The 13,769-nt window shown below is 40.9% G+C and overlaps 1 protein-coding gene across 6 annotated transcripts in view; it reads right to left on the minus strand.

Moving 5' to 3' along the window:
• The window catches only part of YEATS2 (YEATS domain containing 2), a 51,297-nt gene that overhangs the window by 5,014 nt on the left and 32,514 nt on the right, over nt 1-13,769 (minus strand). For 4 of the 6 annotated variants that reach the window (XM_075099337.1, XM_075099334.1, XM_075099335.1 and 1 more), the window contains exons 20-29: nt 13,582-13,755; nt 12,020-12,218; nt 9,008-9,139; nt 8,631-8,729; nt 7,497-7,608; nt 6,166-6,239; nt 4,990-5,069; nt 3,387-3,588; nt 1,768-1,994; nt 496-570 (exon numbers count right to left, since the gene is read on the minus strand). In XM_075099337.1, the coding sequence (XP_074955438.1) occupies nt 496-570; nt 1,768-1,994; nt 3,387-3,588; nt 4,990-5,069; nt 6,166-6,239; nt 7,497-7,608; nt 8,631-8,729; nt 9,008-9,139; nt 12,020-12,218; nt 13,582-13,755 (1,374 nt within the window). Of the gene's footprint in view, nt 1-495; nt 571-1,767; nt 1,995-3,386; nt 3,589-4,989; nt 5,070-6,165; nt 6,240-7,496; nt 7,609-8,630; nt 8,730-9,007; nt 9,140-12,019; nt 12,219-13,581; nt 13,756-13,769 lie in introns of those variants that run through there. The other 2 variants (XR_012661550.1, XM_075099338.1) reach the window with 2 other exon arrangements.

Genomic DNA, 13,769 nt, shown 5'->3' on the forward strand with positions numbered 1-13,769 from the left:
GATTACGGTTTGATAAATGGTTCCTCGCACAGGGCAGAACTGCTGCTGTCTGAAGGAATTCAGCAGTGTCTCAGTAGAGACAACCCAGGCAAAAAGGAACTGAACAGGATTTAGGAAAAAATAGCTAACCTTTTATAAAATAATCAAGTCTTAGAGAACTCTGGCATATTCTCCCCCCTCCCAGTTCTGCAGGATAGGACAAAGTAAGGAATACTTTCAAAGTTACAGAATGAGTCAGTGTCTTGCTGGATGTGAGAATCTGCAAATCACTATGCTGTGTCCAAGCCAACAAATCAGTTGGAAAGCTGGAAACACACACAGAAGTATATGACACACTTTGGTCAGCGATATATCTTTTTATAGATGTACAAAGATATCAGACTCTGCATCTCCTGATTTGATAAATGCATATTAATAAGGATATTCAATCTTTTTTTCTACATTACTGGGTTAATACAGTTACAAAAAAGTTCTCAATGTAAAGTAATTTCTTACCTTTAAAATCATATCTTCTATTACTGATGCATAAACATTCTTTTGTACCTCAGCAGGCTGAAAAGAAATCCCTATCTATAAAATAGGAGAGGAAAAGAATTAATACATCAAATAATACAACCCATGTTTTGCTATAGATGAGATGAGAATGAGATAACAGAAACAATCTATTACAAAGGGTAGTTAAAAAACAAGCAAGCAGACAGCGCAGAACTCTCAGGCAGTGTAATCTCAGGCTTCATTTAAAAAAACAAAAAATCTGGACAAAATGAATCTTGACCATTAGAACAGCCTGCAGAAATGCCTCTAAAACACAGAAGAAACAAAAGCAGGTTTTAATTTTTGTTTCAGAAAGTCCATACAAAAACCAGGCCGCATTGGTTATCTTTGGATTGAAAATGGAAGCTCCATTTTAAAACTGTACATATATTCAATCCATCCATAATCCACTCAATTCAATCCCTAATCTTCCCTGGACGTAAGGCAACTGAAACCACTTTAAACAGTGCTCCTGGCACAGAAGTTCCACATCAAGAGTGCTTCATCCCCCATCCACACTCTCATCACGCCTGTGCCCTTACCACCTAAGTAGGGAGGTTATAGATACACTGCAGAACCAAAGTTTTGTCCCTTGATGGCAGCATTTGAGGTGGAGACAGAGATCCTGTCTTCCTCTCATGACTGCTGCATGCCAATCCCTCCCGCTGCTCCTGTCTCTGCTGGTACAACTGTGAGCATTCTTTCCGATAAGCTGAGTCAGCCTCCTCTCTTTCCTTCCTGCTGCTGTGAGAGAAGACCCCCTCTCCCTTTCTTTTACCCTAATTTGAATAAGGGTAAGAAACCAAAGCAGTAGAGATGTCTGCTGTGGTCTTAGCTTTACCACAACTCCTTTTCAGGAGCTGTTATTAAACAGCACTGCTCGAAGCAATGAACCCAAATCTTTCAAGTGACAGGACAAGGAAGAATTCAGTGCTAGTGTTCCTCTTCCCTCATCTTCCCTTGCTTCTGGCCTTCCAGAATTATTTTTCTGGTGCTAAGTCCTGCAACACAGCTACTCTGAAATGACCTCCCAGCTGGCATGCTTCACGTAACTCCTGCCAGCACTTTCCAGCTGAGTGTCATGATTCAGAAGGTCTAATTTTTCCAGGGCATTTATAAAAACTTCCATAAACATCCAGAGGCCCATATAGATGAAAGAAAGGCAGCTAAATAAATATAAGACCACAACTAGCTTAACAGCAGTTCCTATTAGCTCTATGATTCACTTATTACCTTCTCTGCAGTGTCCCTTACGAATTCTGATGCAGGCAAGGAAGCCAAGTAGAACTTCATCTCCTCTTGTTTCTCCTCCTGTTCTTTCTTAATGTTTACTTTTAATGGCTCACTAAAGTTGAGAATATCTACTTCCTCTTCATGTTCTGGTTCTCGCTTCAGAAACTGCTGTAGTTCCTCTAGTTTTCGGCACAGCTCCTCACCACTGCTATAAGATGAAGGGCATTCTGAAAAAGCAGCAATCAGTTAAACACACGATAGCTTATGGAAGCTGTTTATAAACAAATGCACACTCAAAATATGGTAAGAAATTACGGAAATTGGAAGTTATTTTTGTCCTTCCTACCAAACATAAGCATAAGCAGAAGAGTAAACAGTCATGGGGAGCCTTCTAATTTTATCTTCACAACACTGACAGTCCTCTCCCTCATCTGCCCCTATACCAATCAAGAAGGCTGCACTTCAAACAAAACCAGGCTAATGTGAATCTCCTAAACATTCTCACAGAAGCTTTTGGACAACTGGCAAAGCAGTCCGATGCTCTTCAACTTGCTTGGAGGAATGGAGTTTTCACTATGTAGACACCATGTAGCACTAAATCATCTTTTGCATTGCAACAAGTATTATCATGCTTTTTAAGAAAAATCAGAAGACAGATTTGCAGTGGAATTACAAAAGGGCAACTTTTCTGCATGCTTGACATGAGCCAGTAAAACTTCTAGTGGAAAGCTATATAATAAACAGATGCTTTTCTTCAAAGACAAATATAAATCTAGTTACTTAGATACAAATATTAGAAGGTGGATGTGGGCTTCCTTTCCACCTTCAACAACTGCAAAGCAGGGCCAGACTTAGCAAAGAATGATCAAATCTATACACTTCTGTGAAATACCTTAAATCCCTGTACGATCAGAACAGAAAAACATTCAGCTTTGGGAAAGGGATTATCTGAAGGTGAAACAGGGGAGCTTAACTGTGAAGAATGGATGAAATTAAAGATGCATGCTTAACACATACTAAAATGGACTGTGGAGATCCCAGAGCTATGCCTTGTACAATGACGTAGCAGCTGTAATAACACAATGTGAAGCTTCACACGGGCCAGTTCACTTCACTTTTGGAGGTAAATTAACCCCCACTGAGCTCCACGCTGCTGCTGCCAGTCTTCTGGTTTTTTTTTTTGTTTTTTTTTTTGTACCTGAACACATTCACACTGTTTGCACAACTCTTAACAGAGGCTAAGCTTACCCAAGGGCAGAACTGTCATTACTCCATATGCTTTGTTTGTGCGCCCATTTACAAATGATTACACTGTGGGGCAACAATCATCTTGCAAAAGGTTCATCTATACTGGGCCTCCAAAGTCCCCAAAACAATATAGAAGCCAGAAGAGGCCCCACAGAACATCAGGATTGGTAGGGACAAAGGGCAGCCTCACTTGCAGACTTGCTATTAAGATCTCCGACATCTGCTATTCCAGAGTGAATCGAGTTAAAAACCAAAGAAAGTAAGAATCCCCTTCTGAAGAAGCAGCACATGTGTATGCATACACACAGCCTTGAGCCATTTAACAAACAGTGTCTTTCGCACAAAGGAGCTTTCTGTCCCTCCATACTCACCTGGCTCGCTGTCTATCTGTGTCAGCACATCTTCAATGGAGTCCTCATCGTTCCGCAATGTCTCTGGGTCAGGTGGAGTGTAGCCATGGCATCGACACCAATGCACCACATGCTTTGTTTTCAGGGGTGTAATGTTGTGAAACCTCGGGTGCTTCTCTATGATTTCTTGTAGGATCTTTCTCACTGTCATTGCTCGTTGCCACTGTGACAAAACAAAGGGAAAGCTCGTCACACTGGCTAAAGTGTTTTAAGGCTAGACTATGGCCCAGAACAATAATCCAGGTTGCAAGGAAAACAAAAGGAATGTGATTTTCTCAGAAGCTGTAATGACAAGGAAAAACAAATCATAGAATCACAGAACGGTAGGGGTTGGAAGGGACCTCAAATGATTAAGGTTGGAAAAGGCCTCTAAGATCATGAAGTCCAACTGCTAACCCAACACCACCATGCCTCATAAACCATGCCCTGAGGTGCCATGTCTACACGTCATTTGAACACCTCCAGGGACGGTGACTCCACCACCTCTGGGCTGCCTGTTCCAGTGCCTAACCATTCTTTCAGTAAATAAATTGTTCCTAATATCCAATCTAAACCTCCCCTACACAACTTGAGGCCATTTCCTCTCATCCTATCACTAGTAACTTTGGAGAAAAGACCAACACCCAGCTCACTACAACCTCCTTTCAGGTAGTTGTAGAAAGTGATAAGGTCTCCCCCCTCAGCCTCCTCTTCTCCAGACTAAACAACCCCAGTTCCCTCAGCTGCTCCTCATAAGACTTGTCCTCCAAATGCAGAAGATGGTTCTAATCCTGGTATTCGACAGCTGTAGGCAGGTAATTTAAACTCTGTGTTCTTATCCAGACAAAACCTCAAGAAAAAGGGACACACATTTACAGGGGTCCAGACACACCTGCCTTGACTTGAACAGCCTCAACTCCCAAGTAACACCTAAGATGGTGCAAGAAATCCACTAGAGCAAAATAAGCTGGTCTTTGACCATTCAAGTTGGCAACAGCAGAGAACCTTATCAGTTTTAACATCTTCCCCATGAAACTCCATAGCTAGATGATAAAACTATAAAGAAATAGGGGGGAAACATAACAAGGGCAACACAGAAGGTCCAGATCAACTGAAATATTTCTCTTTAGTGAACTGACAATGTATTTCAGCACTAGCATTGCTTATGTTGGATCCCTCAATTCTTCTTCTACAGAAAGCAGACACAATCCCACATAAAGACGGACAAAGTATGCTGGGTAAAATTCCCATGACCATAATATGCCCCAGAGGAGTGATGGGAATGAAGTGCTAATAGGACAGTTTGCAAAAATTCTCATTTTGGAAATGCGTCAAAAACATATTTCTTTGAACCAACCAAAAAATGACCTTTAGAGTCCCTTCTGTTTGAGAAAGTCTCCGAACAATACACTGGATCACTATCTGGACACAAATCAGTGCGTCTTGCAGTAAGGAATGCTTCCATTTCAAATGCGACAGACTGCTTCAGAAAACAAATCAGCCAACAACAAGGAAGGTTCCGTAATTCAGAAGTCTTTCTTGTATCCCTAATGACTGCTTACAAAACACAGGAGGAGAGGATTACCTCAGCTGCCCTCCTCTTCCCAATATTCCAGCTGTAATACTGTTCCACTGAACTAGCACAAAAAGAGCTTGCATCTTCACCTAGAAAACACAAAGCCAAAAACAGTATTGAATTTTAATGTGTGAAGTAAGATAAATTCTGGTTTTGATGTTACTTAGTGGAGAAGAAGAGGGAAATATGGTTCATGCTCACAGGATCAAGGACTGTAACACTTGCAAATGCTGTGCTCTCTCTGAGCACAGGACAGATACGTGCAATAGACAGTTTGGGTTTTGAATGAAAAATCAGCATCCCTCTTGGTCAGGATATTAAGACATCTGTGGCTATGGGCTGTTTTAAGCCTCTTCTTCCCCCCAAACCGTAATGATGTAGACCTGTAAGTCAAGGTCAAAGCCTCTTCCTTCGGAAAACATTTTTTTTTTCTAACAAACTGCAATATAATAATTGAAACAGTGAAAAGGTTTCCTGGCAAAAAACATGAGGAAGGGATATGAATTCTAAGGAAAAGATTCATTAATGCTACTGTAGGCCAGAGAATTGTACATAATGAAAGCTTTACTGTGCTGCCCACTCCTACTTTGCTCACTGTGCTTATCTTGAGAGGGTCTGCCCTATGCAGTCTCCAGGACCACTTGTTCAAAGTTACCAGAGAAAGCTGACACTTTTTCAGCTACATACACGAGTAAGAGGTATGCAATTGCAAAGTACCATAAAAAATTAAAATGTTTCTCTGCAAACTACCACCTTTCATTTAAAAAAAAAAAAAAAAAAAAAAAAGAAACCCCAGCAACAAACACATTCCCATGTCCAATGCTGAGCTATGTTATCATATTTGCAAGCATTTCTGAAACCCTGTCATTAAATTACAAAAAAAAAAAGGGCATATCCATTAAGGACAAACCAGGGAAAAGATGACCTATGTGCAGCCATTATGTGAGGAAATACAATCTATTTCTAAAAAAAAACCAGGTGAAAATTAATAACTGCTGATAACATACTTGGCTTATTGGAAGAATCTGATTCTAAGCATCTTTAGAATAACCCCTGGAGTGAGATCTCTAGGAGAATGGCTTAATTTCATTCTGCCTTTTAATAATTTTTGCAGCAACAGAGTGTGCAAGACATTCTGTTGATAAATTGAAAATAGAAAGCAAAGCCTTTTCATTTACTGCTTACTTTTTTCAGCAATTAATGGAACCTTCTTCACTATTGCTGTTAAAAGATGCTGGATGTTCTCCAAATATTCTATGCTGCAAGGGATAAAAAGAATCACAATGAAGAATACTATTGGAAGCAATGAATCACATGCAAAAGGTTTCAAAATCACTGCATGGTTTAAAGTCCCTAGCCCCGAGGCATTACAGCAATACTAGTATAAGGATAAACTGTTACACCTCAATCCAGAGAAGGTATTTCAAACAGCCCTTCCTCCTGCTGAAATACATCTGAAGCTGCATTTGTCATGATGAAGAATGCGAAGACAGGCTTTTTTGGGCAGGCTTGGAAGAAATCCCTGCACCATCTCACAACCTCCAACACTACTTCGAGGGATAAGACACACCTATTACTGCAGGCTGTCCCAGCAGGAACATGGGATACTGCATGGGAAGCTTTGTACGTACAGGTAAATTTTACTTAACCAGCCATACTATATTTAACTGGCAAGAACTGTATTTTCCATTAGTTATAACTAAGGTGATTTCTAGTGTGTAGTGACTTAAGATTTATTCCTGTCTCCTACACATACTCTCCATCAGGGTAATGTCTGCAGGGATATGTTGGAATAACAAAACTTTTCAAAACATGGAGACAGGAAAGTCAGCCACTGGAAGAATCAAGAGGAGAATAAACATCCTACACGTTGGAAGAAATATATAGAGAAAATTCTGCAAACTGAGCTTTGGTGAAAAAACACTAAAGAACACTAACGAGTACTTGCAAGAGCATCACAAACAAGGCACTGGATTTCACTGCATCTAGCGAATAAATACTCCAGTGATCTTTATTATTTAATTCCAGTTCTGAACCAACGCAGCCCTCATACTAAGTAGTTACAGAAGTATATGAGGCTTACAAGACTAGAGAGGCAAGAAGAGAGACAGTTTTACTTATTTCCCATGTCCCCTTTTTGACCTGCATTTCACTGGGCACTTTGACCTCAGCAAGGACACACAACGGCAATGGGAATTATACAAGCAGTGGATAATAAGAAGGTTTTAGCAGCTTGAGATTTTTTAGCAAACCTCAAAACAGCTGCAAATATTCAACTAATTTTTTCCCCTTTCATGAGCCCTGCATACAAATCCATTTACAAAGAAAATATTGCAACACACTCTGAAACTAATACCAGTCAACAAGATTAGTACTGACACAGCAGCGTATGGGGCAGAAGATTTTATAACATATTTCTAGGTCAAACTTAACACTACTGTATGTATCCCTAGAACTTCCTCCTTTCCCCCGGTATTTCAAAGATCAGAAATCCTTATAGAGAAATGAACAATTACTTGATAACGTAATTCCCAAGTTCAGAGCTCTCTTCTGTTTTTACTGCTGCTTGGCCTTCTTGGGTACCCACAGAACTGCAGTTTTGTCCTGTTGAATCAGGCTCCATCTTAACTTCAAAGAAACAGAACACATTTTAAGAGACAAAAAGTACCAGTCAGCTTGATAAAGAATGTCTTGTGAGACCTCCAGTAAGACTAACGGCCTTACATAACTTCACTTAATTTATTGTTGTTTGCATTCTGATTGTTAAGCATGAAAAAATCTGGCCTTCAATTCTGCTGAAAGCAAGCCACCAGAACACGTGTCCCCCTGCTCCACATCTCAACATGCTCACATTTTACCCTTTTCAGAAAATCTGCATTTGCATAATCAGTTACTGATGTTTTGCATATTACTGCCTGGTCTAAATTGACCTGCAAATGTACAGTGGCCTTTCTATAAGCAAAGAGCTGTATAGAAAACTACTAACAGTTTTAGCAAGAAGTAACATTTCAAAGTGAGAACTTTTTTTGAAGACACCACTGATTTTGGCATTAGTGAACTTTCTCACATCTAGGACAGAACTCTGGTGAGACAGAAGCAGGAGAGACAGAGCATTCCCAACCCAGAACAGCCAGGCAGTCTGGTCATTCACCTGGGATGGGAGATGCGTGACAGTTCCGCAAGAACTTGACTTTGAGTATCTCAGCTCTGGCCTATGTGTTATTCTGGGAAGTACTGTATTTACCTCTCCCCTGCTTGTGTCCCAGCACACACACATGCTGTCTCCATCTAGTGCTGCTGGAAAGCATTCTCCTGCACCATAGTCACTGTTCTGAGGACAGCAGTAATTGTGATTAAATACATGCTGCTCTATGCATTTCTGCAATGATGGATTGAAACAATGTACTTATGGTAGCTTTCTAGAACATCTTATTTTCTCTCTGTACTTGCCTATGCTTCGGGATTTGTTGAGGTGGAAGTCACTGTTAATTTCCTAGTCCCCAGACACCACTTTTACTTGATTTAAACCCTACTAACAATGGAAATAAAGGAACCCACAGTCACAGGGTCTACTTTCACTGTCAGGCCACTTGCATAAAGCAGCACCAACTTATTTCTACTACTTATCTTACTGAGAAATTCCTTGTTACCTTTAGTGACGGATGCTGTAGAGGGACTAGGAACAACCGTACTTGCTGCTGTGACAGCTGTCACAGTTGAAACTTTGCTGGTAGAAAGCGACTGTATCACTGGAGGGAACAGCAAACAAACCAAACCAAAAGCAGACAAACAAAAAAGAAACACAACAAAGAATAGAAGAAGAAAATAATCAAACTTCATACACTTCAACAAATAACCATGTTCAGAAGCAACACAGTGTTTGCAGCACAAAGTTTAGGGATGAATTATCCTTGCTACATTTTCTTCTACCTCTAACTTTGGACCATGTATGCCAACAGTGACCAAGAGCTACCCTGTGTCAAAGGGGATTTTCAAACATCATCTGTCATCCTCCTCTGCCCTTTACCTTTGTTCATAGGCATGAGTATTGTCTGAACACCTCCAGAAGCTGTGTTTACACCGAGCTGTTTAAGCTGGCTGGGAACTGTCAGAACAGCCTGCTGTGGACTAGACTGATTTGAGTGGATTTTTAGCAACCCTGCAAGAAGAACGGAAGACAAAATGTTAAATAAAACACACCATTTTGTTTATGTCCAGCTACTTCTCTTCCTTTCTGCCTGAACCAGGATGGCATGTAAGCTAGCACTGCCACCCACTTAACAAGCCACAGTTCAGTGAGAACTGTCAGATAAGTTTTTAATGAAACAAATGATTGATAAAATACTGGGGTGCTGCATCACAGTGTGTGCAGTATTACATGCTGCACAGCACTCTGATATTTGTGAGGCAGGTTTCCCAATTATTTAAGTAACCTGAAGTAAAAGTTGATGTAACACAAACCTTTCAACTGAAGCAGGCTCAGCACAGTGTAAATTGCTCAAGGGCCTGGTAAGCCAGTGACCGACAGCTCTGTTGTACTTCACAGCCACTCACTGAGGTACCCAAGTGCCGCACACACCTCTGCATTTCAGTTTAGCAGCATCCACTGCAGTCAGCAGACCACAATCAACCATATTTTAACTAACTGACAAGCCCAAGGCTGTGCAGCAAGTCTGATGAAGGACATACCTGAACTGAGTGTCCTGGGTCTTTCTGTAACATGCACTGAATACATCCATAAGGGTGGCTAATCAAGCTACGAAGCATAGTAAAGTGGGGACTGAAATCACTGATTTTAGTCAAGGCTAAAAGAACAAGCAGGACATTCAGATATTAGGAGCATTATCAATGGTAGCGCCCAGTGACTTCGGTGGAAACCAGCATGGCTCCAACCTGCACCACAGTGCCATGGGCGAGGAGCACTTATCTCCTATCCAGCAGCCCTCTCCTTCAATGATGACACCTCAAGCCACCACTCTAGCACTGTGATTTGGGCCTACATCCATCCTTTCTACTGCTAAACCAGCTACTTTCAATAAAATTGTATTCAATCTATAGCTAACTTTTATTCAGAGAGTGGAAATTTAATAGGCTTCGTTTAGAACATTTCCAACAGTACATTTCTTAGTTTCACAATGGTAATTTTATACTCACGATTTGTTTCAAGATAAAGTTTCCATTTCCCTCATAATTTACTATTCTTGTGTGAAAAACATAGCTGCCTTCCAAGTACTAGACATGCAATGTCTGGTGAAGACATGTTTTCCTTTGGAAGATGCATAGCACTGGTCAGTTAGGCTTTTGCCACTAGGCAAGAAGGCTAACCTAGTATTACCAATTCATTTTTTAAACATTTTAGTCTATTTAAGACTCAATTAAATAAAAGCCCACTTTTTAAATTAAAGAGTTGACTGCCACACATCTTGGCAAAATCTTTTCTTCCACCTCCAGTCTTCTCAAACACACAGCCCCAGGATGGTCAAGCTCCGTGGTGGTGGCTAGCAATTAAATGCTCATGTCTTTGCAAGTCTCTTGCCAGAAAAGTTTACCACACTTCGAGAAAGTGCATCATTTAAAAAGTGTGCCTGGGGGAATGTCCCAAGTGTGTGATGCACAAATGTGTCAGAATCGCACAGCAAGGGACCCAAATAGCAAGGCAAGTAAGAAGGGACATTTTCAGCTAACCCTGTTATGCCTGATGGCTGGGAGACACTGTTCATTGCAAAAACAACGGGAAATTCTGAGATTAATTTTGAAAAGTTGCCTTTAAAAATAAAATTCTGCAGATTTGTAACATGAGTTTTTTGTTTGGTGTCTTTTTGTTTGTTTGGTGGGTTTGTTTGTTTTGTGGTGTTTGTGGTTTGTTTTTTTTTCTTAACATAAAAATAACTGCTTCTTTTGGGATTTATGATGAAGTCAGCGCCTCAGGTTACAAAAAGAAAACCCAACAAACAAAACCTAGATGATACTCTCAAACCTAAATAACTATCTTAATCTGATACTTATTTAGAATGGCATGTTCCCTACCAAAAAATAACTTGCTGCTTTGTTTGCAAGGAGGAAAATACTCAACTGCTTATTGCAGAACTGTGGCAGCCTTAACAGATTCTGCTACTTTCTTTTAAGCTTTGTGAAACAGTGATGTAAAAACGAGGAGTCTGGAAGACTGTGGATGTAGGAAATAAGAAGAGCTGCTTTAAAAATACACTGTCAGATGGGCTCAGTGTCACTTACTTTCTCTTTTCTGTATTTGTACTCTGTTTCCACTTAGTAAAGAAGTCACTTCAAATGAACAGAACATGTTAGCAGGTAAATTAGGAGTCAAAATGAAAATTTCTAATTTTAACCCATAATACTCATATTAAACCTGCTATGTTTGTTCTCCATGATACATGATACTGGAGGACAATAAAACTAAATACGGAAAACTCCATTCTACATAAGGGCACTCCATCTTTATTATCTCTTCTTTATTAACTTGAAAAATTCCAGATCTAATCTACCTCACTGTACTTAATGGATTTTGACTTCAAAGCCTTCAGTTCCCCCTAATCAACACCTCTCCTTTCCAAGCCAAAAAGAGCAGATGCAAAGCCTCAAAGCCAAATCCACTCATGCAGCTTCTCCAACTTCAGCAGAGTTTCACTTTCACAAACTGATCAAGTCTGTAGTATCACTGATACCTTGACAGTTTCAGCATTCTGTGGCACACTGTGCTCTTGAACAGGCAGAATGCATCTTCTCATGAGAACCTGGCATGAAAACTGAAATCCCTCTCCAATACCAATAGGCAACTTGCAGAGTTATTTGTAACAGACACTGTCAAAGCACTCATGTGCTAGGATGACAATTTATTTACAAATCTTTGGCTAAGCCAAAAGTTATGCTACTAAGGTATGCTTTAGAAAGCATGACTTTACTTTTACACATTCACAAATGCAGGTTACTCTAGATTCTTCCATTTACAGTGAAGACATCTAAAGAACTCACACTTGGATTCTAGCTTTCCTATAGGAAAGGCATGAAGGGACTTTAATACCTGATACTGCAGCTTTTCCAGTCACAGGTGTTGGTGTGGTCATCAGAGAAGCAACACTTACAACAGTAGAAGTAGCAGTCTTATTCACTACTGATGAAGTAGACTGGCTCTGGCTTATACAGATTTGGTGTTGTTGTCCAGATGTCTTTGCTGTAGGAGCTCCAGAAGATGATGAACTGGAACCTGCATTATCCATTTGCTGCATAAGAGAGACAGGGATAACAAATTCCTTTTCATGTCATAGATCATTCAGCAATAAGCACAACAAGGGAGTATCTAGAAGTAGCAAAATCAAATTCTATTTATCATTAAGAAGCAAGAGGTTCTCAAGCACATACCCAAAACCACATCTAACAGTCATGGTATATTTAGAATGGAGACTGTTTCAAGCAGATAAAGTGAAACCGTGCACACAGGAACTGCTACCACAACTGCTTTAATAGTGTCTGGAGCTAGGTCCCTTAACTTCAGAAAGCAGCTAGGCCCCAGATTAGAAATTTGACCCAAGAATGTTTCAAGTTTCCCTGCTGCTGGAAGGTCCAGATGTATGAGAAGAGAAATGGGAAAAAAGTTTGGGATGAAGAGGCTGGACAGAAAATCTCTATCTCTGCAGATTCACTGAGAGCTGTAAAAACAGTGAGTAGCATTTAACGCAAATTTTAGCATCTTCACACATATATGCTGCATATGCCAGAGTTCAGCCCTCTGAGGGCAGCATGGCATCAGCTCCCTGCTTGTTTTATCTTTGCCTCTCCAAAGGTAAAAGCAGCAAGGCTGGAGGAACCCTCACAGGGAATTATACACTGCCCTTTTTCTGCCTCCTCCCCACCCTGTGAACTCCAGGTCCACTCCAGGCGGAAAACCTGCAGCGATCAGATACATGGCTGCATCCATACACAAAAGCATTCACTCTAAGGAATGCAAATGTTTTACGTCCAACCTCACTGGATGCTGAAGCACCTTGTTACAAGGCTGAGCTGTTATGACTTCCCCAAGGTGGAGAGGAGCGACAACCTTTGAACACAGTCAGGACTGAAGGACCACGAACCTTGGCCACTGCCAGCCTCTGAAATCTGTTGATGGCAGATCAGGCACTAAGCAATGTGGAAAGCCTGTGATCTCAGAGCAGCGACCTACAGACTAGTTACTGGTCTTTCACTGGTCTGCTGAATACAGAACTTCAGACATTTCACACTCTTCTGCAAATTTTTGTGCCACCAACAGATTTGGTGCTTAAAGGCTGTGTAGCCCAAAAATCTGATCTGTATTACTGCAAAAGCTGTTTCAGATAAAGCCTTTCCCGCCTGCCTGAATTTTAACAACATTGAAGCAAGAAAGTTCAAGCTTTAGTTTCTCTTCTCCCTTTGTTTCTTCACAGATATTACTTTGTGCCAAAGAGCAAACAAGCCAACAGTTATGCACCGTGCTGGAACACAAGAAAGAGCAGACCCACCAGCAAAGCTGTCTGAAAAGAACACCAATAGGGGGAAAAAAGCAGCAGAAGTCTTTTCCTGGGGATTATACTGGCTAGAGTGCAAAATATTGGCAAAGTTGTTTCTCACCTGGGCCACCCCGTTCGTGGGAAGGGCCACAGCAGGAGCAGCAGCTGTGGTGATAACACCTCCTGATACTCTCAGCACAGTGGTGCCAGGTTTGGAGAGCTGGGAAGAGGCAGGCACTGATTTTATAGACCCATCTGATATTTTCATCAGCGATGTCTGTCCACTGGGTGCAGCCTTTGAAAAAGAGT

Source organism: Phalacrocorax aristotelis, chromosome 7, assembly GCF_949628215.1.
Source record: "Phalacrocorax aristotelis chromosome 7, bGulAri2.1, whole genome shotgun sequence".
In the NCBI taxonomy this organism is placed as follows: Eukaryota; Metazoa; Chordata; class Aves; order Suliformes; family Phalacrocoracidae; genus Phalacrocorax; species Phalacrocorax aristotelis.